This window comes from Phytophthora parasitica (assembly GCF_000247585.1).
Source record: "Phytophthora parasitica INRA-310 unplaced genomic scaffold supercont2.1, whole genome shotgun sequence".
Lineage (NCBI taxonomy): Eukaryota > Oomycota > Peronosporomycetes > Peronosporales > Peronosporaceae > Phytophthora > Phytophthora nicotianae.
The window spans coordinates 3,655,153-3,681,020 of NW_008634126.1; the positions used below are offsets into that span (position 1 = coordinate 3,655,153).

Consider the following 25,868-nt stretch of genomic DNA (forward strand, 5'->3'; position numbering starts at 1 on the left):
CGTAAGAAGGAGTGGGTTGCTCCTCCTCTCAAGGCCACTCGTGGTACGCTGTACAAGTTCATCAAGAACGTCAAGTCTGCTTCAGAGGGCTGCGTTACTGACGAGTAAGCTACATTAATCGTTAGATGAGATGGAATAGTGTAGATATGTGCAGCTTGAAAGATAAAAAGACAAGTGAAAAACACTTTTGCTAACTACCAACACTTGTCCATCAACTACTGTGATCCGCCAGTCGCGAGCGTTTGTTGCGTATGGTAAGACTTGAGGAGTAGCTTGCGCATGCGTTCCTGGGCCTCGTAGTAGCCAGCACTTCGTTCACCGGCGACTGACCGTGTTGAGTTTAAGTTGACTGTCGAAGGCGTGGCCACGGGCGGCATCTCGTCTTCCACAATTTCGTATACGCGACCAACTAGTGCCTCCGATTGGTCTTTACCGTTGTTGTGGCTCTTACCAGTGGCACTGCTACTATTAGGCCGGTCAAAGAGCATCGCCGGGTGCATTGGCGTCGGCGCTGGTGCTCGTTTTGTGAAGTCAGCTTCTTCTGGGCTGGAGGCACCGTTTGTGTTGTTGTTTTTGATAATGATGTTACGCTCCATTGTGGTGACTGCCAAGGTGGCGAGTCGCTCCATAGTGAAGGCACAACTTGCTCCGAGAGTGTCGCGCTTAGCATAGTCAGCAACGCAGACATATCCAAGTTTCTTTCCGGTGCGAGAGTAGATTGGGCACCCAGCGAAGAAGCGGATAGCTGGGAGTGACCGCAGCGAGAAGAATTTGAGCGCCTGCTTATCAACACTGGCATCCAGTACGATAGTCGGGGTGGACCCCATGATCTTCTCGATAAAGACGGACAGTTCGCCTTCAAGTGTTGAGCTCTCGTCGAGACCAACAGCAGAACGGATAAAGTTGTCCTTGTCGTCCACGATTGAGACCGATGCAATCGGACAGTTGAGTGTCTGGCACGCCAACTCGCACAACAGGTCGAACATGTTGCTGTTACTCCCCGTCGAGCGCTTCTTCTGCTCCATCGCACGCAGTTGCGTCTTCAGACAGCGCTCATTGATAAAGTCGTCGTAGTCTTCGGTAGGAGAGCCCAAACACGCCGACATGGGGTGCACCACGGCTGTGACTTCATTATTGTCGACGGGGCTGCCGACGGGTTCGACGCTCTGTGCGGAGATAGTGTACTCGCTGAACGAATCCGCCGATTGGTTGTCGACAATGCTGTTAGTGGCGGTGCTGTTGGCTCTGAATGAGCCCTGTGCACGGTTGTTAGTGCCACTGGATGCCGCATCCGAGGTGGTGCTGTGGCTGTAGCTGTCCTCTTGATGACCAGCTTGGTTGTTGTCGGTGTATGAAGACCGTGCAAACGACGATCCGGCAGTCGATGATCCGACGTTACTGAGGCTGCGAGCGCGTACGAGGTGGTCGAACACGTTGGTCTTGGCGAGCTGCTTAAGCGGAGTGGTGCGTGCTCGGATGGAGCAAACTTTACAGAGGCGCAGCTTCGAGTAGCCGATGGCAGGCAGATCAATCGTTTCGACCGTCGAGCAGTCCGAGCACACGACCTCGCCACAACGACGGCAGTGGTGTTTACGTCGCAGAGCGTGGAAGTTACGTGTGCACAGATTACACGTTGTGCGTTCATTGTTCTTAACCCATGTGGCTCGTTGGATGTAGAGCTGACTGCCCATGCGTAAATCCTCGACGATCCCTTGCAGTCGATTGAGGCAGCTTAACAGAATAGCACTGACCATAGGTGCATGCTTTGAGGGGAAGCTACCGCACACGATGACTTCAGTCTCGTCCTCAGATACTTTGCGCCAGAACAACCCCAGTTTTGTGAGCTTCGTCCGTGCCACGTGGTGCGTATCCTTGAGCTCCATGCAGCCTACGCGTTCACCTTCAGCCGACGTGAAGCACCACACATGCACACGCTGGCGTGGCTCAGAGTTGGGCACATATGCCAACGAGAGATAGTCCACTAGACACACGTCACGCTTGCCTGAAAGTCCTGTCTCGAAAGCCGCCCACTTCACCGTCAGCATTTCCTCGGCTTGTTCACCTAGTCCGTCTGCAGCAGCGGCAGCCTCTTCTTTCAAGCGCTCTTCTGTGGAGCTGCATTCCGACGACAGTTTTCCTGTAGGAGTGTCAACCGAGCTGGCCTCCGAGTTCCTGTGCGGATACGACTCGGCTCCTTTGTCCCAAACACTGCCGCGTCTAGTCTCATTTTCACCGTGATCCTTTTCCTGATTGTTGTCCAAGTTTTCTCCACTGCCACTGCCTTCAGGTTGGCTGTTTGAACGAGCAACCCGCCCTTGTGCTTGCACTGTGTCGACGTCGATGTCATTGGGCTTGATGACGTTGTGGAGGATGAGGGTGTCCACATAGTACTTGCCGAAGCACTTGCGCATGAACTCGCGCCAGCTCTCCGAGTTGGTATTGGCAACGACCTGGTTAACCTCGTGCTCCTGGCAACGGAGCACCGTAGCTGCACGCACGAGTCGGTACGAGACTGCCATGTTGCTCGTGTCCTTGCGGATCTGAGTGCCATCCTTCTCAGGAGGAACGTATCTCCATTGGTCGTTGAATGACTGGTTCAAACAGGTGAGTGCGTTCGCCTTCGCTAACCGGTACAGTTTATCGTTCTTGAACTTGGCCAGCGGGAGGCTGCGAAAGAAGTCGGATCGCAATGGGAACCCGGCATTGGTGTGCGAGTGGTTCATTTTCCAAAATGGTGACTACGACGCGTAGTAAGGTGAAATGTTCACGTACGACGTTTAGCGCTGGTCGTTGCTGGAGATCCGAGATGTTCAGAGCAAATGCCGCAATGAGCTCGAGGTCGTTTCGCTCCACGGCAAGAGTATAAGTGACGAGTGACCGAACACAAGGAAAAGCGCAATGAAGTGGAGGACTATGCAAAGCGCCCACACGGAAACGGCTGCCATGCCGTTATGCCCCAGCTCAACATACCAAATAACGCAGAAACTCAATGGCGGAATCCGGAAGAGAAGAACAGTTAAAGAACCGTGGAATGGAAAAAAGGGGAGAGTGAGTAGCGATTGACTCGGTTGCAGAGCTACCAGTATTGACCTACACGTTGCGGCGCTCAAAACAATCAAAGCGATTATGGAAAACGTCCGGGACAGGCATGGTCACCCAGTCCGACAACTTCAAGCTGAGCCCCTCGCGAAAGCGAGCAATTGGTTGGTTCATCGTTCACTCATGGGAGCTCCGGATCTCGCCCATGAAGATGCGCATCGGTGTTTGGCTCACGGAGTTAATGGGAGTATTTGAACCTTTACTATCTTCGGGTAAAGCGCGTCGTACAATAGGAGCGAAGCAATGCTTCAAGCATGGGTAGCGCGCTTGATAGAGCGGGAGCTGTACTTCGTGACTCCGAGTCAGACTTGGCCGCGTGAACATTTCAGAACTCGCTGCTCTCTGAACTTAGCCGTTTCTCCAGACTCATTGAAGCTCTTCGGCGGCAGTTCTCCTGCACGTGCTGGAGTGTTCGTTGGTAGCAGGCACTGGCTTGCAGAGCTTATCGTTCGGTGGTGCAAGAAAAGAAAAGAATCTGTGCGTTGACCTTGACAACGATTGTATGTGCTGAGAAATCGAGTGAAGAGGTTCGACCTCTTCTGCTGTTTGAGCTTACACCTCGAGGGATAAGGTGCGAGTTCACAAATATCAAAGTATCGTACACTCGCTGCCGTTTCTTGAGTGAACAGCAACCGTTGTTTCCAAGAATCGCCTATCGTTCGTTAAGACTGGCACCAACGACTTCTGCGTTTAACTGGGTCGTTACAGTACCTCCCAAGCCTTCTTTCCCAAAGGCGATTGTATTTTGCCCCAGTCCTTCTCCAGTGACGACCACTCTCACCGTTGTACTGCGTTAATCATTTATCTTCGTCGTGCATACATGGAGCCATCTCGGGAAGTGGACGTAAAAAACATAACTAAAGCTGGTAAAACTGGGCTGACATCCAGCCACTGCGCTAGCACTCGAGCTCACCACGCAATAGTGACATGAGCGATTTGAAAACAAAACGATGACATGAACGTCAGCCTACTTCAACTTGATCTCGGAGGTAGATGTACATCATTTTCATTACAGCTGTTGATCGATTCATTTTCGGTGTGCCGGAAGAGCTGAAAGGGTCTTAGATAGCAATTTTGGCAACTTACCAATGCAAGTGCCTCGAATAAGATTAATGCCATCTTGTTAGTACTGTATTCATGAGAACTACGGCATCTACACCGAAGGTTTACGCTCCAGCCGCTCAGACTGGACGGCTTCAGCATCAAGGGTCAACCTGGTGACAGTTGGATTGATCTGTCATCGATGCCTGCCAAGTTCTCCCTACCGACACGTTTTCGCCTCACGATTGCGCGCACTGCAAAAGAGGCACACGCACTTGTCTATAATAGCAACATGGCAGCACGTGGCTGCACACACGATATCCGCACTCCATTCCAGACCCGATCATTTTGGTGCGCGATGCCAAATGCTTCAGTCCCGTAGCCTCCCGGTGATTTGCAAACAAGCAATGATTAACTTTACGACAGCTTCAACATGTTTAACAAGCTGATACGCGGTAAATATTTTATTTTTTATTTACATCTAGCCGAAAATACTCGCTTCCCATTGGTCGACTAAAGTCGGCGCATCATCCTTGCAAAAGTTCAACTCGGCCGAAATGGCTCGAAGTGCGTCAGCAGCACCAGGAGCTCACTAGCGATTCCGCCCCTTGAGCCCCAAGTCTCCACGGCTGTCCTCTATTCATATATTAACTAGTGCTCATGCTCGCACGTCGTCTATTACGCACCACATCCGCTCGCTTGAGTCTCCGCGATGCCGCCCCGCACATCCTGCGGCGTCCAACTCCGTTGGCTGCGTCAACATCCCCGTTGACGTTCCGCTCCTTCTCCATGATCGTGCACGAGTCGCCGCACCCGGAAGTGGAAATCCCGGACAAGACCATTTGGGACATCGTCGGGGACCAGTTGAGCGTTCACGCGGACAAACCCGCTTTCATTGACGGCATCACGCACCAGCATGTGTCGTTCAAGGAGCTCCATGAACGAGCTCGGCGGTTCGCCATTGCTTTGGCCAAAAACGGCGTCAAGAAGGGAGACGTACGTAGCTTTCTACACAGAAAATTGTAGTTTCTGTCGGATACTGATGATATTGTGGCTTTGCAGTCGGTCATCGTGCACTCGTTCAACTGCCTGGACTACCCCACAGTTGTACTCGGTACGTCTGTAAGCGTTTTATCTTACGTTAACCGAATGGAATTACTCAAGATCGTTCCGGTGATGCAGCGCTGACTTCGCTTGGTGCTGTGTGCTCTCCTTCGTCACCTATGTTCCTGCCGGACGAACTGGCCGTTCAGGTCAAGGCGTCGAAGGCCAAGTACATTATCACCCACAAGGACCTGAAGAAGACCGCAGTCGAGGCTGGCAGAATGTGTGGCATTGAAAACAAGTTCATCTACACGATGGGCAAGTCTGCTCAAGGCCTCAAAAGCATTGAGTAAGCTCCATATCTTTGCTGTGGAGGAAGTATCTGGTACTAACTTTACGTTCTATTCCTTTTAGTGACCTCGTTCAGCATGACGACGACAGCTTCCAATTTGAAAAGATCGACCCGGAGAGCAACGTCATGCTGCCGTTCTCTAGTGGAACGACGGGTATCCCCAAGGGCGTCGCATTGAGCGCCAGGAACATGTTATCGAACGCGCTGCAGGTCGACCATGTGCAAGATCTGTGCGGATACTCGCTTGGCTTGCTGCCTTTCTTCCACATCTACGGCATGATGATGATGCACTTATCAATGTACCAAGGTGCTGCCAAGGTGATCCTGCCTCGATTCGAGCCCGAGACGTTCCTCAATGCATTGTCCACTTACAAGGTAAGCCACTTTACTATCTGCTTTACACAGCTGATATAGCTGATCGGTTGATTGTTTAAAGATCCGCGCGGCCCACATTGCTCCCCCCGTGGCTCTGTTCCTGGCTCACCATCCTCTCGTCGAGAAGTACGATATCTCGGCAACACAATTCCTGGTCTCTGGTGGAGCACCCATGGGCAAAGAAGTGGAGAAGCTCGTCAAGGACCGACTCAAGGTCACAGTGAAGCAAGCGTACGGCATGACTGAAGCTTCGCCTGCTGTTAACTACGCCGAAGACGCCAATCGCAAGCCGGTGAGTACCAGGAGTGCTCCAATCTATACCCAAACCAAATAACTAACACTGCTTTTGCTTTCCAGGGAAGTGTTGGTCGACTGCTACCAAACACGCAGCTTCGTGTCAAGTGCACTGCTACCGACAAAGACTTAGGTGTGGGTGAGCACGGTGAGCTGCTGTACAAGGGCCCTCAGGTTATGCTCGGTTACTCCAACAACGCCGAAGCGAACAAGAGCGTGTTCACTGAAGACCGCTTCTTGCGCACTGGTGACATTGGTTTTATCGACGAGGATGGCTTTGTGTTCATCGTCGATCGCGTCAAGGAGCTCATCAAGTACAAGGGACATCAGGTGGCACCGGCTGAGTTGGAGGACGTGTTGAACCACCACCCGCAGATCTCGGATGCGTGCTGTGTGCGAGGCAAGGACGCCATGGGAGAGGAGATCCCTAAGGCCTATGTGGTACTAAAGGACCCGACGAACGCTGCCGGACTCAAGGAAGAAGACGTCATGGACTTTGTGGCTTCGAAGGTCGCTCCGTTCAAGAAGGTGCGCCAGGTGGAGTTCATCGACGCCATCCCGAAGAGCGCGACCGGCAAGATCCTGCGACGTGAGCTCCAGGCGTATGAGAACCAGCACCACAAGAAGGCGAATGCGGCGTAGGCATGTAAAGAAAGCTATTCACATCAGCGTAACGCAGCGTTAAATGTAAGTCACCCCACCTATTAGATCGAACTGTGTACTTATGCAGATGGTTGGCGTTTGAGGAAGTCTAGCAGTGCAGCGTTCACTTGGTTGGACTGGGTCAGTGCTTCCTGGAGGCCTCGAATGGCCTCGTTCGACTGCTCGACGACTTGTTTCATGCCGTCCATGGATCGAGCCATATCGCTCTGCACATTTTGAATAGTCTCCAGCTTTTGTGCCACTTCATTGGTAGCATCAGGAGCTGCATTTGCAACGGGACGCAGGTCTTGTTGAACAACCGAAGTCTCTGAAGTATTTAGTCTCCTCCTCTTTACATCAGGAGAAGACGCCAGCCTGACCTCTAGACTTTGACTTTGAGGGGCTGCTGGCACAGGAGCTGAATAGATTGGAGGTGCCATTGAGGCCTGTGCGTACGAAGGGGTTGTCAGAGGGACCAGCGGTGCTGACTGTGCTGGCAACTGGTTGTCCAACTGACCCGGTACACTCAGTGCTTGGTTGGCATCCCTTTCCTTCACAACAGTCTCCTCATGATCCAGTCCAACATCATGGCTGCTGTGCACGCCTTCTTCTCCAAAATACTCGGCCAGCATATCCCAACAGCGCGGGTATATCACCAGCTTGGTAGGATCTTTGGCAGCCGCATCCTCCTCACCACGTATTTTCACATACTGCTCTTGCAAATATCTGAACTTGGCACGCAGTTGCGTCACCGTGACTGCCTCGTCGTGCATGGTATTGAACTCTCTCTGGATGATCTCCCACAACTCGCGATGTTGCGACTGATCTCGAGCGTCAACGAACTGCTCCCCGTACTTGACAAGCCGCTCAATGAGTAGCGACTCAATAAGCGCATCACTCCAGTTCATTCTGCCAGCGCTTTTGGGTCTCTTTGGCTCGGGCGATGCCTTCTTCTCCCTCGCGCGACAGCGCACGTATTGTCTCTCCGGCAGCGGCGCATCTTGACTGGGCAATAAGTTGCTATTGACGACTTTGCCGTTACGTATCAAGTCTCTGGCTCGGTACACGAGGCGCAGCTGTTTCTGAAGCGATATGCCGTGGCGCTCCAGCACCAGGTCCATGAGGCACTCGATCGAGGCCTTCGGGTTGGTCTGCACGGCCTCTACGAATGCTGGTAGTGCGGCGACCTGCCGCGTGGTGAGACGGCACACCGAATTGCAGCCCTCAGAGTGTGTCAAATCTAGTGACGCGATGTACCATTTGCCGTACGTCTTCTTGTCGGCCATGCGCTTGCGGTAAATCTGCACGAAGAAGCCACATGGCACTTCGGACGAGCACACCAGACGCCGGTCCGAGCCGCTCGCGCGCTCCACGCGAACGGACTTGCGGAGCGCCAGCGCATAGTCCTGCACGGCGTGCGCGCTCTCCGGTCCAGTATCGAACGCCAGGCCTACTTCCAATGGGGCAGAGTTGAGACTCATTCGACGACAAGAGGTGTAGGAAAGCGCGAAAAACGAAATGCCATATTCTTTTCTTGACACTTTCTGTGTGGAGGACACAATTTTTTTATTTTACTTTGGAGCTGACTGGCTGATATTTTTGTAATTTTGAATTCGCTTACCGTTCACGCTTCGGTTTTGTGCCGGAGGCGTTGCCACAACCAGAAGTACGATACTATAACAGATAATACTATTGTATTATATTGTAAAGCGACCCGGAAAGCAACCTTAGCAAACCGTGAACGGGTGTCATGAGCCTTCAAATCTTCAAAAATGAAGTTGGTGCCAGCATTGTAAAAAAATCTTCTTTTTAGAGTGGTAAAAAGGCAAGTATAATACAATTTGACTGGGAAATCCAGACTCGTGAAAAATTACCGTCGTGGCAAATGCCTATCGTGGAGCTCCAAAGGCACCATACTTTCACTCACTTCGGATTATGAGTTTTTATCCACATACCCCCCCCTCCAGTTGCAGCCCGATTCACTAGGATGAGTTTTCTTTCAGCGCCCTCTGCCCCCGTCACTCGCTATCCGCTACTGCACCCGTTGCGTTGGTACTGCAATACCTATGCTCGGCTATGCCCTAGTTCTCCTTGCTTCAGATCTTCGCTGTTACGCTATCCGTGTGCATTTGATACATCACGTTCGCAAAAGCAGTTCGTGTTCAAGCCAATACCAGATACTATAATTTTGTTTCCAAGTCAAGAGTCTGACTGTGCTGACAATGTAGCTGTATTAAAACTTTTCTGGGAGCCTACGCTGCTGATGAAGAAGATCCGTCCCAATCAGGCGAGGCGTGCGCGATCGGAGACTGTGACACACGATCGTAGCAACAACGGCGGAGTGCAATCGCGCGGTACGCTCGGAGAATTCCTGGCTGGTCAATGAGGGCACAGACGACACAACGACGAGGGAACAGCACCGCGAAAGCACGATTGATAGAAGACGCGATCCTAGGCGCGAATATGTTGAATGGAAAGCGATCAAGAATAGCAACACAGGCACGACCGACAAACTGAAGAGACAGCGGTGATTGGTGGCAGACCAAATATTGAAGCTGACGGATTAAGGGGACACCTGACGTTGGACCAAAAGTTGATGCAAGTTGACCAATATGGGATACTGATCTCGGGCAGGTGCTAACGGACCACGGATTCACAGCGATCGACATGTACGGATGATTAATCGGAAAAGAACTGGTCCTCCTCCTTAGTGTCGGGGTCGTGTATCTAGCAGGCCGACGTAGGAACGAGAACTAGAGCGATAATCCAAATGTAACTTGATGTATTCTGAGTAATTCTCTCTTGAGAAGGAAAAACACGACTGAGCCTCTCCCCACGGTCTCCCTACGACCACGAAGCTCCTTACCTATCCACAAATCTCTTCTCCGGTGGTGGTACACGACGAGGTACCTCCACATTCCCTTCACTCCAGACCCACTCTAGACATGGAACGCCGCCGTCTGCTCCTCTTGCCCTTGCTTGTAGGATGTAGCCCGTTGAGCCTGTAGTTGCAGACCTTCTGGATACAATCCACGAGGATAGCGAGTCCTCCATCTAACTGTAGACCGTGGCAATTCTCCCCGACTAATCCTCGGCGCCCTCGCCGAGCCGCTCCGCCCGACGACGGTCGCACGGTCCTATCAGCGGACACTTCTGGAACGCCACCCTTCGGCGTTCCATTCGACGTCGCACTCGCAGCTTGAGCCTCCGTAGGCGTTCCTTTCGCTTGCACCCCGCGTAGACGCTCCAAGCTGGCGCGCTCCATTTCTTCGAAGCGCCCTATGCATCCAGTGAGTCCGTTTTACCCTTGCTTCACGTTCAATCCCAGCCCGGCCCTTCTGTTGGGGCGACACGCCCCGTAATCCCGTAGGCCATGACTATAGCAGCCAACCACTAGAACAGCCACACTCCAGTAGCAGCTTTCTACTGTAAACTCGAGGTAGACATCCACCACGAATGTAACGAACGCCACGCCGATCCAACCGCCTAGCACGCCTTCCACACTCTCGTACACCAATCGGGGCAGGTACACTAGCATAGACTGTAACCGCGCGGCCGTCAAATAGGTACCCACTAAGAAATGACCTGTCCTCTCGATCACCGCCATCGCAGCTTCTCCCGTAGCTCGCGCGTACTTGCAGGTCAACACCCAGAGTAGCTGGATCGCGTCAGGAACGAACATACAGCGCGAGTGGTGGAACGTCTCGCACCACCTCAAGCACAGCCGTCCTGTTATCCCAAACCGTAATCTTGCAGTACAGCAATCGGGATCAGGAGCGCCAACGAGACTAGGGCGCACGCATACTCGAGAGGAGGTAGCGCAGAGGCATTCGCGTTCCGCGCTGCTTCGAGATATCTGTACCAGAAGAAGTAAACCGTCCTTCAGCTGTCGACGACGCTGTCCAGGAACGCCCACGAGACGTTCCTTAGCGGAGTAGTTACCACCAACACTACGATGCCTGCAGCGGCACTACTAGTGAGCGGCCAGTGGTTGGTTGTTCTTGCTACCTCCGTTACCTCCACGGCCCCAGCCCACGCTAGCCAACTCTCCATTGTCCGTCGATTCTCGGAGTGATCTTTTAACTGTCGTCCACCGTTAGGACTGGTGTCCTACCTAGCGCCTACTCGCTCTGGGTCAGTTACCATCATCGCGTTCCACTTCAATGTCCCTTCCCAGCTGGCGTCCCACTTGCGTACCCCGATGGCAGCCACTAATCATACCCGAAATGAGATCCTTCAGTCTCAATTTTCTAATTGACCCACACAGCCGACGCCTTTGTCATGACGACTCGACTCACCGCCACCGAGTTGAAGCGGTCTCGCGACTTCCTCGACGCTGCTCGCGATCGCGAAGAACATGGTACTTCTTCCGACGACGCCTAGGCCCTCAAGCGACAGCACTGGGACGAGCTGCGTACGCACCTCGAGGTTAACGGCATGCCCACGGGCCTCCAACACCTCAGTCAACTCGTCGAAGACATCATCCAAGGCAAGTCAAGCGTCGGCCTAAAGGGCCCTGTTGTGATTATGCCTGCCACGCCCGGCGTTCCACGCGCCCGCAACCCGCGGGGTCGTCCAAGAAGTCATCCTCTTCGACCAAGAAGCCCGCGACATCACCCAAAAGTGACGTCTAAACGTAAATCCAGCGCCGACGACACTGTATTCAAGCCAGCCTCCAAGAAGCTGCGCTCTACAGAGAAGCTGAAGGCATCGATGCTGCCGTCATACGACTTTGCCAATCTACTAGAAGTGAGTACGAGCTGCGATCGCCATAGTCCTTCACAAGGCAGAAGTAGCTGGCAAGACGCCCTGGCGCCTGGCGTACCCTTGGACGGGTTGGCCTCTCTGGTACGATCCAGCTGGAGATCGGAACGTCCATCGGGCCCACTGGCGGTTCTGGATGACACACCGGCGCCTTTCTGGGAGTGGGAGTTCCATGGCCCTCTCGAATCAGGTTCAGCCCAGTCCAATCGCCGCAAGCCGAAAATGCGAGCGGTTCTCGCTCGCCTGTCCTTTTCAAGCCTCTGCGTTCTGCTCGTTTCTTCACCTTTGATCTCCCAGTTACTCTTCAGGCTCCCTATTAGTCGTATCATCCTTTGGCACGCCGTCGACGCGTTCCATATCCGTAGGATCCATTCCCCCTTACCGATTAACCCGACACCGTTCCAAAATGGCAAGGCCCACCTCGTTCCACAATCACCAACCCCAGAATACTCCAAAGGGAGACAACACGTAGTTATCCCAATATGCACAATATAAACACCGTCTCGTGTCTTGGAACTCGGAAGTCCTCAAGCACACTCCCCAGCGTGACCCTTCCAGCTGGTCCACGTGCCAGCCAGAACATCATCTCCGCGTCGATAAACAAAGCGTTTGGCTATATGCTTGGGACGACACAAGCGGATCAGCAGGTATCTCCAGTCTTGAGCGGGTGGAAGCCTAAGGATGGGCTCGCTTGCCTTCATATTCACCACTTGACACACTAGTCCTTGGTCGGGCACTTAAACTCCAGGCTCTGATATTCTCGAACACTCTGGGATTTGCTGACGAAGCCCTCAACCTTGACGAAGACGCAGCCGAAGTCCTGACCGCCACACTGATCTTGTACTACTCTGATATGCTGCGCCTCAGTGACCACAGCCCGTACGTCACAAAGATGTGAGGGTGAAGCATCGCCCACGCCTTCAACAAGCTCAACGAAGCCACCATTACGGCGCAGACACCGGTTCCCCGGAAGGACATGGTGCTCGACACCATGTCAGGTAGCACTAAGTACAGAGCCATTGATTTAATAGATGGATCCTATCAGATCTTGATGTGTGAGGATGCCGTGCCACTAACCGCTGTCAGCACGCCCAGTGGCACGCTCTGGGAATAGCTTGTCCTGCCACAGGGGCCGAAGAACGCCCCTGCCACCTTCGATCGCATGGTCTCGAACCTACTGCGGCCCTTCCGAGACTTCGTGTCCAGTTACTTCGACGACATCTTCATTCACAGTCGTGTCGAGGACGGTACAACGGACGTGGAGGTCCACCTGCGGCGCCTCTGTCAGGTGTTTGAGGTGATGCGAGACAACAAGCTGTACGCCAACTTGAAGAAGAGTATTTTCTGTGCTCCCGAGATCCCAGTGCTCGGGAGCTACGTCAGCAAGGATGGTGTCCGCTTGGATCCGAAGAAAGTCGAAGCCATCTGCGCTTGGCCGGCGCCGCAGGATCCGAAGCAACTTCGGTAGTGGTTGGGACTGGCGACGTATCTTGACCACTCCTCGGAGAATTTTGAGGCAACCGTTCGCCCGCAGTCGCAGTTCCTCGAGGTTGACGCCACGTGACCGTGGCGTCCTGACCATCAACCGCGTTCGACGCTATGAAGAAGAGCTTGTCCTCAGCACCCGTCCTTATATTGCCTGACCACCCGAAGCCCTTCCACATTGTCTGCGATGCGAGCGACTTCGCTATTGGCTGCGCCCTGATGCAGTTCGACGAGGATGAACGCGAACGCGTGGTGAGCTACCAGTCGCGTCAGTTGAAGCCGGCGGAACGCAACTATCCCGTCCAAAATAAGGAGCTGCTGGTCATGCGCTACGCACTAATCAAGTTTCGTGTCTACCTTCTGGGGGAGCAAACCTTCGCCATCTACACGGACCACTCCTAGCTGCGGATAGCGACGAAGAGCCCTCACCTTCCCAGCGCATGGCGCTCTGGCTCTCATTGTTCCCCGAGTTCAATTTCGTCGTTCACTAAACCCAACATCCTCGCCGACGCGCTGTCGCGTCGACCAGACTATGTTCAGTCGTGTCGCCACGCGGGTGGCGACGAGGATGACAGCAACTGCGCAGTTTTCGTCGCAGAGGAGCTGGCCGCGGTCGCTGTTACAGCAACCTGCCCGCTCCGTGACCTGGTAGCATCGGCGTGCGAGTCGGACCATGCGTGTGTAGAGATTATCAAGTACATGAAGGACCCGTCCGCCGCGGCTCGGCGTCAATTATCTCCGCTTCACCGCTCCAGCGTCGACAGCTACACGCTGGATGGGAACCTTCTCACCTATTGCGTTGACTGTTTGGACCCTCCTCGCGTCGTCGTCCCGCCGGACGACGGCCTCCGCGCTCGCCTGATTCACGAGTTTCATGATACTCCCAGTGGCGGCCACCTTGGTCACGAAAAGCCGTTCACGTCGCTGCCTTGCGACTACTACTGGCCACACATGTACATGTGGGTGCAAAAGTGGGTCCGCTCCTATGAGGCGTGTCAGCGCGTGAAGCCAAATTCGTCGAAACATGCACCTCTCCGACCGCTGCCTGTCGCCTCGGAGCCTTGGTCATCTATCAGCATGGACTTCGTGTTTGGGCTACCCCAGGACGCCCAAGGCCGCTCCGGCATTCTCGTCTTCGTTGATTGTTTTAGGAAGATGGTGCATCTCACTCCGGCTGCCGCCACGATCACCGCGCAGCAGCCCGCGGCGATTTTCGTCGACACCGTGTATCGCCACCACGGCCTGCCCACCTCGATCGTGTCCGATCGAAATCCCCGGTTCACTGCTTCTTTCTGGTCGGAGCTCCTTAAGCGCGTTGGGACGCGACTAAAGATGCTCACCGCGTCGCACCCGGAGACGGCCCTGTGCTTGTGGATAACGCTGGTAATATCCGGCATATTGTGGAGGCCATCCTTCGTCACGACGATAACTACGCCGCGATGCTCTAATTCCTGATCACCGTCGATTTTTCGTCCGCTGGCTGGATCCCATGGACGATAGATGGGAACCTCGCGCTCTGCTGCTGGTGGACGTGCTGGAAAGTGTGGGGGCGTACGAGGCGGCTCTTGCTGCAGGCGCAGTAGCGAGCCGTGTCTAGCTTCGTAGGGGCGACGACGGTAGCAGCCGATAAGGCGCTCTTCCGTTTCGGAGAGGGGATGGTCTCGGACGTAGTGGCGCCACTCGGACTCATATGGTCGCGGCAGGTTGAAGCCGCGACAATTCGGGCAGCCCTCAAGGTAATGAACGTAACAGTACTGCCGGTCCGTCGCCCACGACAGGTCGCAGAGACGAGCTGCCAGAATGCCGACCGACATGCGCTCGTAAGTGGCCTCACGTGCCACGATGGCGTTCCAGAAGATAGGCCCTGTTTCCCAATTCCACCGCTCCATGAAGGAAGTCCAAGCGCAGCCGAGCTACTCCTCCGTCACGATATGAGGCACTGTGACGCGTTTGCCTCGGACGCCGCGCCACCGCTGAAACCAGCTCCGCATCTCGTCTTTTAACAACGGGCCTCGGAAGTCACTGCATTCACCAAACCGACGGCGCCTAAGGACACCAGCGTATCCGCCGCTGGCGTCTGATCCTGCTGCTGGTTCTCTTCCTGCGTCCAGCCTGCTATCTGCGCTGCAGGTCCTCGATTGCTGTCATCACCGAAGTCTCCACGTATTTTCAGGTTTGAGAGGAACTGTCACACAATGTCGCCACCGCTCCATCGCGGTGACCAATCAGAGCTGTGCGCGTATCCACTGGTTGTGACGGCCTCGAGTGTCGAGGCCGTTTCGGTAGTTAACATTCACAGTTCAATACACTTACACCTTCCCAGTCGTCTAGTGTACATCGGTACCGGTCTGAGCCCGTAACAGTAACGCTCCACAATGTTGTGTGCTGACACGCAACCCGTCGGCGTTTTCAAGCCACACGTAGTCACTCTACTGTTACTTACAACAAGGCTTCGGGCCCACTCTTCTATTTTTTCCACCCGATTGTGTAAACCTTCACTTCGCGTTCTAAGGCCACACCGCCCCCCCCCACTCCACGCACACACACTGACGACAACGTAGCTCGATGGCTAGAGCGCAGGGCGATGTTAGTTCAAATTCAACCGTTACCATTTCTTATCTGTTGGTTTATGGGATGGATTTACTTACTGACTACTAGCACAACCTATACGTGTCCAAGGACAGAAGATTTAAGACAACCGTCTGGACAATGCGTCGTCGGAGCGTCGACCTGCTGGATGTTTTGCAATGATCGCTACACTAAAGCGAATGTAATTGTTTGATTTAGAGCGTGCTTCGTTGATATAAATGCTACTGGTCTTCGGTGTTTGTCTACAACATGTGGTGGTTGAGAATGATGTCCTTCTTCTGCATGCTAATGATGTTCGGACTAACCTTAACCTTTTTGTGAACGCTACAGATTGTACCAATGCTGAGTAGAAGTAGAGTGCTTGGTATCGGAGTACGGCGCGGTCCATCTCACGAAGGTAATAGTGGGCGATGATGCACCGTCGCTATTGCACTGAGAGGGAGACGTTTACACTCACTTGGTCACAGACGGGACATATTCTTTCGGTACTTGTTCACGGCCTCTTGATTGAAATACCCAACAAAGATTTCGACGATTTCTTGGGACGCGTGATATTACTAGGAGTCAGTAAGCAGCAGATAGGGTTTCACCTTTTCTGCAGCTAGGACCGGATTCTGTATCACGACAATACTCCAGTGCAGGTTCAAGAACACTGGGACGATAACGGTCCGGTACTAATCGTACGTAAATCGTGCAGAGATGCTTTGTATGTCGCAACCAAGCTGCCCCGATTTCTTCTGTAGCTATCGAAGATAGTACCAAATAACTTGAAATCAAGTTTGAATGTGTGTCGCTGACAGGCGTGCTCTCTCGAATACAAAATGATATCACAGTGTCATCCAACCAATTACCGGGATTCAGGGTGACCAAGTTCTTCTGCATTGCCCCAAGCTCATACGTTTCATCAGGCTTGAAGCAAGATATAGCGGTGGTCTTTCGCGTCAAAGGTCTGTACACATGCTTAGGAGTAGACGTCCCTGGAGAATTTCCTCATGTACCTCCACAGGAAATTCCCTACTGCCGAGTTTCTTACTTGAGGCTGGTAAATTTGATTCCTTTTAACCGAACTCGACGCCTGCTCTGCGTTTTTTCTGGTAACTCTATACTTGCTCTTGTGTTTATTTTGGGGATACAAGTCTACACCTGGTATTGGGTCTTTTCGGGTAAACTCGATACCGCTTCTTGTGACGTATTAGATCCTTAAGTATTGGGTCGCTTACCAGGCAGCACAACTGGTTGTAACCTGGGTGTTTTAGTCTTTCTTGGGTATACAAATATAAAAACCGCAAATTTGCGTGATGAATCGGGAAAGTCATTAGCTCCAACGGCCTTCCTGAAATCTTCATTCCACACTCCGCAATAATCTCTGTGCGCGACATTTTTTTCATTCAACCCAGCCTACTCTTTGCCTAGCTTAACCACCACTATTTCAAACACGTTCGTCTGGGAGAGACCTTCGCGGCGTTGCTTATTTTGACGTTGGGTTGATTTTAGTTGAAAACAGGACTTCTTCAGCGCCAAAATAACCCAGTAACGTGGTGTATGGGATGCCAAATATTATTGCTGCCTCTGTCGCACCCCATCCATTTTGTTTTACTGTCACGGTGAGTTCAATCTTTTCAGCGACCATGTGTTGGGTCGTATCTTCCATTTGTCTGAAGATAACCTGACTCAACGGATTGCCGGTTATTTATGATAAGGCTTTACGGGTATTTCCGACAACGGTTTTCGGCTATACTCAACAAAGTTTTATGCGTGTATTATGGCCAAGGTTTTACGGTTATACTCGACGAGGGCTTTTGTATTTATTTGACACACAATGCAAGATCCACGGTTTTTCTCGCGTTCTCGACAAGATTTTTCGGGTATAGTCAACAGTCGTAGATTCTACCACAGAGTCACTGGACCATGTGCACGTTCTCATAATGATTTTGTTTTTCTACTTTACATTTATTCTCGTCAGCACACAACGTATAATAACCTTCTGTATTAAAGGCCCGTACCCACAAGTTCAAGCGTGGTCAGTAAACACGGCCGTTTAGTCCAGTTAATGGTGCAATGTGGCTCAATTTGTACTCATGGACGGGTGTACACAGGTCTAAGATGAAGTTGCCCCACGAGCGGCGATGACAGCACTGGTGAACTTTGGCATATTGGTAGTCTTGCGCAACACTAGGATGTGTAGGGGGAGAAAACAATGGAATCATTCTTTGGAAAGAGTAAGGCTAGGCGCTCCGCTAACATGCGAAAAGTATCCGCTGCCATTTCGACTACTCGGTGTTGAGTGACACGACGATACTTGCGGTGGGCTTCACGACCTTCGCTGATGAGAAACATTTCCAACTCCTCACAAATAATGCGGCGACCGACGCCACTTCTTTGATAGCTGCTTAGCGAGACCTCCTCGAAAGTACCAGCGTTATGTTGCGCTACCCAATCCCGAATGCATTTGCGGTCGACTTTGAACTTGATCGCTGCAGCATGAATAGTTCCTTTCTTGGCATTCTTCGCAATTTGGTGTAAGGTAGACGCCCCGTTGCTATTTCCAAACAGAGCTTAAGTTGTACCGGACGAAGGTCTCGAATCTAGCATACGGTTGATCTAGAACAAACTAGAAATCGTTTTTCTGTGTGGTGACAGAAACAGATGGGGTAGTATTTGAAAGGGGCTTCTAGTACTGGGTGTGACTGTAATAAATTTCACCACCACCTGGGGGTATTTATTTGAGGGATGGGGTTCTAAACAAGTTCTACGGTAGGTATTGACTGTGAACACACACTAGTCACTTTTTAACCTAACGTACGGCAAATACTGGGAGATTGTCGAAATTTCGAAGTCGTGCGCACTAACTACTGAGTGTTCGGCTGTTCTGTTTGATACTTTAGCAAGGGGAGCACACGATCAACTTATTCAAAGACAGAGGACCGTAGCAGACAGTTTGTGGCGGTGAGATGAATGCGCGTATTTGAGGCCGTTATGCTGCCACTTTTAACTTAGCAGCCGGATGGATTTTTATAAGCTATTGAGCTAACTACTGGGTGTATGGTTGATATAGTGATCGCGGAAGCAGGAGCGGTGAGGACGCAGTTCACAATGCTTCACTGACGTCTGAAAATTAAGCCCCGAACCGTTAACAGCGTGTCACCACCGTTTACAAGGGAGCGGCTTTGCTTTCATAATGGTATCTGGCTATACTATGTTGGACATATTAAGAGGATATTCGAGAGCACAGACGGCTTGGCATAGGGCGAACATTAACTACATTAATGAATCCAGCCAACAATCTACCGCAAATAAGTACGTGTAGCCGCCCTACGATTCGAGTTCAAAAGTCAGTTCTTAGTTATTTAACACAATGCGCGCTTACACAAGCACGACCACCCCGCTTTGGACAGTAGTTTCTGGTGTGTATTCATCGACCTTATGCACAGTGCAGAAGCGGCATGTATGCGACGAGATAGGGTTACGGCCTGACAACCGTTGTGCGTACTAATTAGCTAAAAGGTGGTATATAGTATGGCTCGACATAGTTTATTCTGTACATGTATTGTGGTTCTTATCCATTTTGGCAAAACGGATGGTCCGAGATCTAATATCTTGGATACGATTTGCTGAGTGCCTCCCGTATAGAACAAAGTGGTAAGTAAAGTAGCTACTTCGGGCCGGATATGTTGCTGAAAACTCGAAATTATCAATGGTGTGCCAGAATTTTCGCCGTTGGAGGCCAAAGTGGACTTCCCAAAGTCATTTACTAGGACACCTCCTATCAACGACCGCGCCTAATCTAGCTGCCACAAACAATCATAATATCGTTTACTTCACAATCACGCTTCAGTACGCATGGATTTAGAAATTTACATCTTAATTATCTATATACTAACTCGCATAAAGTCGTGGTAGGCATGGTCAACTGAAAGCGACGTCCCCCTGATGGTGGAGATCCAAAGTCTGATCAGAAATAGCCAGAATCGGACCTATTTGCTCTCGTCTGTCAGTTCTAATTGAATCAACCCCGATATATGCCAGCGGATCCGGTGGCAAAGCAATAATGTTACCACAATAGGGGTCTTCGTCTTAAACGAAGTGGTAATGGTAGCCATAGGCCGAGAAAGGGGGTGAATTCTAAAATCTTGGCAAGGCTGAAACAATGCGTTCGCTTTATGGTGCGTGTTTCAATCAAGATCCAAACATGGTCTCAGCTCGTGGTAAAGCCCTTTCACCATTCAATGGATTTTTAAGGGTTGGACTTGGCGATAAGTGTCCTGCCAACAGCAGGTTTAAATGAGGGGAGAAGGGTGGATTGGTGGTTGGATAATGGAACATTGGAATAATGGGGTAACTCACCCATCCCAAGTGTCAAATAGAGGAATGAAGGGGTTAATCGTATTAACAGGAAAATTGCGCTTGGCTACTCTGAACCCTAGGCTAACTGGTGTCTCAGAACCGCACGCGCCGCAATACCCAGCAATACCTTAGCGATTGATTATAAATTTGACTTATAGGTAGATACTTACCGCGGATTCGACGGTTTGTCCTAGTCGATTGCTCGCGCTTCAACGACATCTAGTGGACTGGAGATCCCACGCGGATTCAGCGTACACACGCTCGAAATCAGTGACCGTTTGCCACGATATGTTTTTTTTTTTTCGCATCGTCTTCCCACTCAAGGAAAAACACCAGCGTCGCTTTACACACAGACTCTTAACCGCAAACGGTTCTCCATTGAAGGCTTCAACCTCTAACCGACATCCACGGACGATCCAATTTGCATCGCTGCCAACACTATTTTGCTGTATTAACTAGTTTGACCACCCCTGCCAGCTGGCAAATATGTCCAGCAAACCGGAGTCAATGCGCTTGAAGCTTGCTGCGTGGTGTGCCGCGGATTAATTGCGACCATGTGTAGGGCTGGTTGTGGCTGGTGAAGCGGTCGTTGAGGATCTTTCCGAGTTCCGACACTGGGATTAGCAGCTCGCTGAACTTCTCAGGAAGCTCCAGAAATATACGAAATACATCGGTTGGTAGCTTTGGGTTTCTTACAAAAATCTTCGAAGTGGAGAGCACCCTCAGAATAGCGAGTGCCTTCTCTAGTTGCTTCACGAAGGTCTCGGTAACCACAGTGTCGAATGGATGACATCGTTTGGCGTTTTGTTCTTTGTTGCGCTCACAAAGAAAATTCTGTGACGTGACGAAGGCTTGAAGGGTATTTTCTGCTAGTTAATCGACCGAAGCATTTTCAATAGATTCCACCTCGTGTCGGCCGGCAGAACGAGAGCTGATATTCCTTCCATATGCAGGAGCCGCTTGAGGTCAAACCACAGCAACTGGCTAGCGACAAAGCGCACCATATTACAGCTATTTTCATCAAGCTTTCCGGACCACGGAAGACTCTGTACGAGATATTTCACCACCAGATGCAACGCGTTGAAAATGCACAGGAGGAAGAGCACCTCCGGACACTTTTGTACTAGTTTCGACCAGACCAAAAAGGTTGTGGCGGTGTTGTCCGTCACTACTGCGGCCACTGTCACAAATGGGAGCTTGGCCATCACGCACTTAATATCCGAATCAAAGTACGGTGCGTCAAGCGAATCTGAGCCTGTATACACAGATTCGATGACACCGTCATGTTTCGAATATTAAGACCTAGTTGATCACCATCTTACCGTTGGTCCACTGAGTAGAAAGGACAGTGCAGCTCCTGTTGGCGGCCTTTAGCGTCATCACAGAACAGAAGTCTTCGTAACAGCCATCGAGTAGGCTACCAACTGCTGTCTCCTCGGAACAATATCGGATACGCAGGGCAGTAGCCAGAGAGTGAAGCGATACCTTATTGAACTCCTTTCCCGTCGAGTTGAACCACATTAATTTAAGAGACTTCTTGGTGATGCGGTAGCTTATTCGTTTGACGTCAGTCTTTCCGGACGTATGGATGGTCTTCTCACACTTCAAACACGAAACGATGCTGTCCTCAACGATAACTTCATTCCGGATTGGATCTTGAGACAGGCCGCCGATGCGGGAAGCTGACGGAGGGTCTACATCTGGCAGCATGGAACCAGAAGGTGTGGACGTTGGGTTTTAATTCTCCATCAACTACAGAGTCGGTTCGTTTACTTGTTGTGACGACTTAGAAACCTCAGGGCGTCTGCGGAAATCGCTCCATTGAGTTTAAAAAATAATATGAACGTGATCATCTATATGATGAAAGGATGGCTGAAGATTTCCAAATGGCTCGTGTTAGGATCACCGACTGTTTTGCATAGCCGGGACGTTTTTCACCAACCGACTTACCAGCAAACCCCCAACCAGTTTGGTTTTGGTTGGTAACCCGTAATATATCCTCTTAAGTACGTAATTTATCCGCATAAGTACGACTAATCTCGCGTAGGTACGATTTAAAATCTCTAAAACTGAGATCGTTTGTAGAGAATGTAGGCATGCCGCTGGAATGTTGCGCGTATGTGAGAAAGACTTAATGAAATGGATCTAGTCATCAATCTTGTCGCCAAAGTTGATGTACGATGGACCCCCGAGGTTGAGTAGCTAACACAACGTGAATAATGCATGAGCACGCAATGATATGTATTGATATAGTTACTCTTCGCTCGTGGCTGTGTCTGGGCTTCTGCAAAATACCCCCTTGCTAGTCAAGAAAAGATATCGAAATCGCAAATACGCTAATTGCTCTCTGGCCACGTTTGGGACTGCCATTCCTCGCACCATGCACTCGAAGAACAGCAAAACCAGCGGCCCACAGCTATTGGTATCCTTTTGTCGCGGAGCGTGCTGGCGGACTAATTTGAGATTCGAAGAGTAGTTTCCAAAGTACTTTTTGATGACTGTACAGGCCTGGTTGTAGTATTTGTTCGTCTGCATAGGGTCGAACACCACGGCTCTACTTTTGGCGTTGTCAAATACAACACCTGCCCAGTGTCCATCGAGATAAACCGGCACCAGAATCATTCGGTTGCTTGACCGGAGAGGGGAGCTTCCAATCACTTGCAACTTCATTGCTTCATCGTGAACTCTTGCGTAGAGCGGGTTGACAGCACCAATACAGCTCCTCTTATTCTCATCTTGATCTTGGTCCATGAGGTGGCTCATGACAAGTTTCATGCACGAATCGTCTAGCCACTCCGATCGCCTGAAGAATGCCATCTCTTCGATACCGACCTGTCCAAATCTTGTGTCCATAGTAGTCTTTAAATTCACGGTCTCCAATCTTTTTGCGCAGGCTTGCAAATCTACCGTGACACAGTTGTTGAGAGGACTGGGAAGTGTAATTCGGGCAAAGCGAGAAACTCTGATCCACGCTGCTAGATCACAAAAAGCATCAAACTTCGGAGATTCGTCATGCCAATCTCTCATTGTGATCAAATCTTTCTCCGTGAATGTGCCAAGTTTCTTGATAGATACCCCCATTCTGCCAGCTTCATCGTCGCTTGGAAAGGACTTCCGATACATATTTATACCTGCGATGCACTTGGTAACGTAGTTCTTCGGAAAAACAATCGTGACCTTCTTGTGGACCTTCTGCTTTCGTGCAAGCTGCACGATAGAGGTGGCCTTCCAAGTTGGCGCATCAACTTTGGCGATACTGTGAAGGACCGGCAAAGCATCTTCAACATTGAAACTGCATGCCAATGTCTTACGCACAAGTGCCAGATCCTTCTCTGGAACTAACGTTCCTTGAACAAGAGCTTTTGCTTCTGCAATAGACTCATCCATTCGGAGTTTCTTCGCCTCACGAGCTTGTTTCCGCCTAATTTTTGGCCTTCCTTTGCTTTTCACACTGGTGCTAACGCGAAACTCCCCTGAGATACCTTCATGACTGAAGCTGTCACCAGGACTGCTGTCACCCCTTTCCTTTGACCGGCGTTTTCGAAGTACCAGTTGACACGTGGCTTCGGTAGGCTGGTCTGCAAACTCTCTTCCAGCTCTCACCGACTGGTTGCTGCTTCTCACCGACTGGTTACCGTCATCCACCGAGTGATTGGGTTCGGCGTTGGTAGTATCCACCAATGGAACGGATTTCTCCGCCAAAGATGTGGTGTCGTTCACCGACTGTGACAACTCCGATGCTGCAGCCTTGTCCACTAAATCGAATGTGTTGCTTGGCTTCTGGACCGCGCAAGACACCGACTGGATGGTTGAAGTTTTCAACTGGTTGGTTGCGGTGCCCGACTGTTTGGTGATGACCACCGACTGGTTGGTTTCCTGGATCTTGGCAGATTTTAGAGTGCGTGAGGTAGGTGTATTCTTGTTTCCGGGTTGAACAAGCTCGAACAATTCCGTATCGTCGTTGTCGCTATCCGATGATACCATATCTCGCACTCGGGTAATTATTCGGTTCGTTTCAGCTAGTAGTCGATCGCATTCATCTGGTAGCTGCTCACTTTCGCCATTAATCGAATCTCCACAGTCACTTTCCACATTGAAACCATCCACGGTGGTATTGCTTTGCGCTGTATTGGTGGCCTCGTGTGTTGGCGGTACAGATGAGCTGTCGCTGTCTGCAAGTTCGGTGTCGTGCTGCACATAAAAATCTCCACTGGGTGCTCTAAGTAGACTCTCGACAGAAGTAGTTTGAGGCTTCATCAGAGTCGGCACCACTCCTTCACGTACGCACTCTCCAAACTCACGAAACACTTCTGTCATCCGAAGGAATGTTCGTGTGCCATGAGAGCTCATTGCCTCAACGACGCCCCCGGCAATGTCCATGGCCGTTTTCCACTTTGTCGTTCCATTTAACACTGCGTGCTCGACGGATCGCATGTGTGATGTCTGGACTCGTAGCGACGAGCATGAAATATCTTCATCAGCCTCGTCCTCCTCAGGACGGTTGGTTTCTGCTTGTAGTAACCATCGTGAATGAATGTAGTTCAAAGGGATTATTTTCTTCTTTTGCATTGAAGCACGGACATGCATCGTATGATGACATGGAAGCAGTAGAGTACGCATAAAGAAACAGGAGCATGAAAATGTCTGTGCATAAACAAAAAGGTGTCAGTCATCGAACCGACAGTAATTAAACCATTTTCACCTCAACTTACCGAAACATTAACTGTGTATTCGCGTCCTGTTCTTCGGCTTTCCAGTCTGACGATACCGTCTTGTAACCAACCACCCTCATAGTACAAGACACCGCTCTTGAGAAGATCATACTCTTGACGGACGAGCTCGAACGCGTGTGGGCTTACCAATCCTGCTAATCGAAGTAACATGTCATCCGCTCCATGGTAGTGACGGGACCCAATTACGTTAAACCGAGACGCATACTCCAGCTCCGCCGTCGACTGCAAGAAGACCAGCGTTTCAACGCACTCGTCAAGTTCCATTTCGGGTTTCAGAATTTCCTTTAGTAATCCCCACGCAGATTCAAGACTACAAGACCCAAAGGGTTAGATTTTATCGATAATAGGAATGAAGACGTACATACCGGTTGTTAGTATGGTTGCCAAGATGCGCAACGTGACCTCGTTCGTACATAGTCCACATCTTCTTACAAGAATGCCAATTTCGCATAAAATAGTCAAGAAGAGGGTGATTCGGCTTTGGTAGTTCGCTCTGCTCATCGAAACCATCCAGAATGTAGTACATATATCGAAGGCCTCGGTCATACTCGTCCTTGTCCTTTGCTGTCACCATCATATCCACAGCATCCTCCACTCGATCCACGTCTACCGCGTTACGCCCACCGTACACCGACTTTGCCATCTCAGTGCGCAGGTATTTTTTTAAATGGAAGTGGCAGATCAAGACTCGAGCCAAGGGGAACTCCTTCTGCAAAAGACTCAGCTCGCCAAAGTCCTTGTCAATCATGAACACTCGAATACGATCCCAGGTGGGATTGTTACCCTTGAAGGCTTCAATAGCATCCTTCATGCAAGCGTGACTCTCATTTTCTATCAGCGAATGCTGAATGTATTGTCCCTGTTAAGAAATGCACATCGACGTTAGTCTGTTACGTTCGCGTGTCACCAACAACACCAACCAACAACCGATAGATCACCAACCAGCGGACCAACCAATTACCAACTGGCGGCAACCCAGCTGCCAACTGGTCACCGATCAGAAACCAACTGATCATTAATCTTCGGTAGTACTTACGTGCCCAAACGTGTCGTCAATCATGAAGCTGAAGAGCTTATACTTCGAAGCGTTTGTTCCGTGAGTCGAG

The 25,868-nt window shown here is 51.0% G+C and overlaps 8 protein-coding genes across 8 annotated transcripts; 3 read left to right on the top strand and 5 right to left on the bottom strand.

The window, feature by feature from the left end:
- Positions 1-91: 91 nt before the first annotated feature.
- On the bottom strand, positions 92-2,884 carry PPTG_00992 (hypothetical protein). Its single transcript, XM_008892584.1, has one exon. The coding sequence runs from the start codon at positions 2,721-2,723 to the stop codon at positions 216-218; it is 2,508 nt and encodes an 835-aa protein (XP_008890832.1). The 5' UTR covers positions 2,724-2,884; the 3' UTR covers positions 92-215.
- A 1,859-nt stretch (positions 2,885-4,743) lies between these two features.
- PPTG_00993 (hypothetical protein) lies at positions 4,744-6,917 on the top strand. The gene is made up of 6 exons (XM_008892585.1): positions 4,744-5,136; positions 5,203-5,254; positions 5,323-5,533; positions 5,599-5,911; positions 5,973-6,203; positions 6,269-6,917. Exons 1-6 carry the CDS (start codon positions 4,801-4,803, stop codon positions 6,845-6,847), a joined length of 1,722 nt encoding a protein of 573 aa, XP_008890833.1. The 5' UTR covers positions 4,744-4,800; the 3' UTR covers positions 6,848-6,917.
- On the bottom strand, positions 6,361-8,384 carry PPTG_00994 (hypothetical protein). The gene has a single exon (XM_008892586.1). It carries the CDS (start codon positions 8,326-8,328, stop codon positions 6,928-6,930), a length of 1,401 nt encoding a protein of 466 aa, XP_008890834.1. The 5' UTR covers positions 8,329-8,384; the 3' UTR covers positions 6,361-6,927.
- Positions 8,385-9,110: 726 nt separating this feature from the next.
- On the top strand, positions 9,111-9,233 carry PPTG_20821 (hypothetical protein; the record flags this gene model as incomplete). The annotated part of the gene is made up of 1 exon (XM_008893020.1): positions 9,111-9,233. One exon carries the CDS (start codon positions 9,111-9,113, stop codon positions 9,231-9,233), a length of 123 nt encoding a protein of 40 aa, XP_008891268.1.
- A 537-nt stretch (positions 9,234-9,770) lies between these two features.
- On the bottom strand, positions 9,771-11,206 carry PPTG_20822 (hypothetical protein; the record flags this gene model as incomplete). Its single annotated transcript, XM_008893021.1, has 5 exons — positions 9,771-10,126; positions 10,199-10,817; positions 10,865-10,930; positions 10,991-11,058; positions 11,146-11,206. 5 exons carry the CDS (start codon positions 11,204-11,206, stop codon positions 9,771-9,773), a joined length of 1,170 nt encoding a protein of 389 aa, XP_008891269.1.
- A 4,085-nt stretch (positions 11,207-15,291) lies between these two features.
- Positions 15,292-17,211, top strand: PPTG_20823 (hypothetical protein; the record flags this gene model as incomplete). Its single annotated transcript, XM_008893022.1, has 5 exons — positions 15,292-15,378; positions 16,016-16,057; positions 16,153-16,252; positions 16,519-16,632; positions 17,180-17,211. 5 exons carry the CDS (start codon positions 15,292-15,294, stop codon positions 17,209-17,211), a joined length of 375 nt encoding a protein of 124 aa, XP_008891270.1.
- A 3,687-nt stretch (positions 17,212-20,898) lies between these two features.
- On the bottom strand, positions 20,899-21,739 carry PPTG_00998 (hypothetical protein; the record flags this gene model as incomplete). The annotated part of the gene is made up of 2 exons (XM_008892587.1): positions 20,899-21,284; positions 21,352-21,739. 2 exons carry the CDS (start codon positions 21,737-21,739, stop codon positions 20,899-20,901), a joined length of 774 nt encoding a protein of 257 aa, XP_008890835.1.
- A 543-nt stretch (positions 21,740-22,282) lies between these two features.
- Positions 22,283-24,616, bottom strand: PPTG_00999 (hypothetical protein; the record flags this gene model as incomplete). Its single annotated transcript, XM_008892588.1, has 1 exon — positions 22,283-24,616. One exon carries the CDS (start codon positions 24,614-24,616, stop codon positions 22,283-22,285), a length of 2,334 nt encoding a protein of 777 aa, XP_008890836.1.
- Between the last annotated feature and the right edge of the window lie 1,252 nt (positions 24,617-25,868).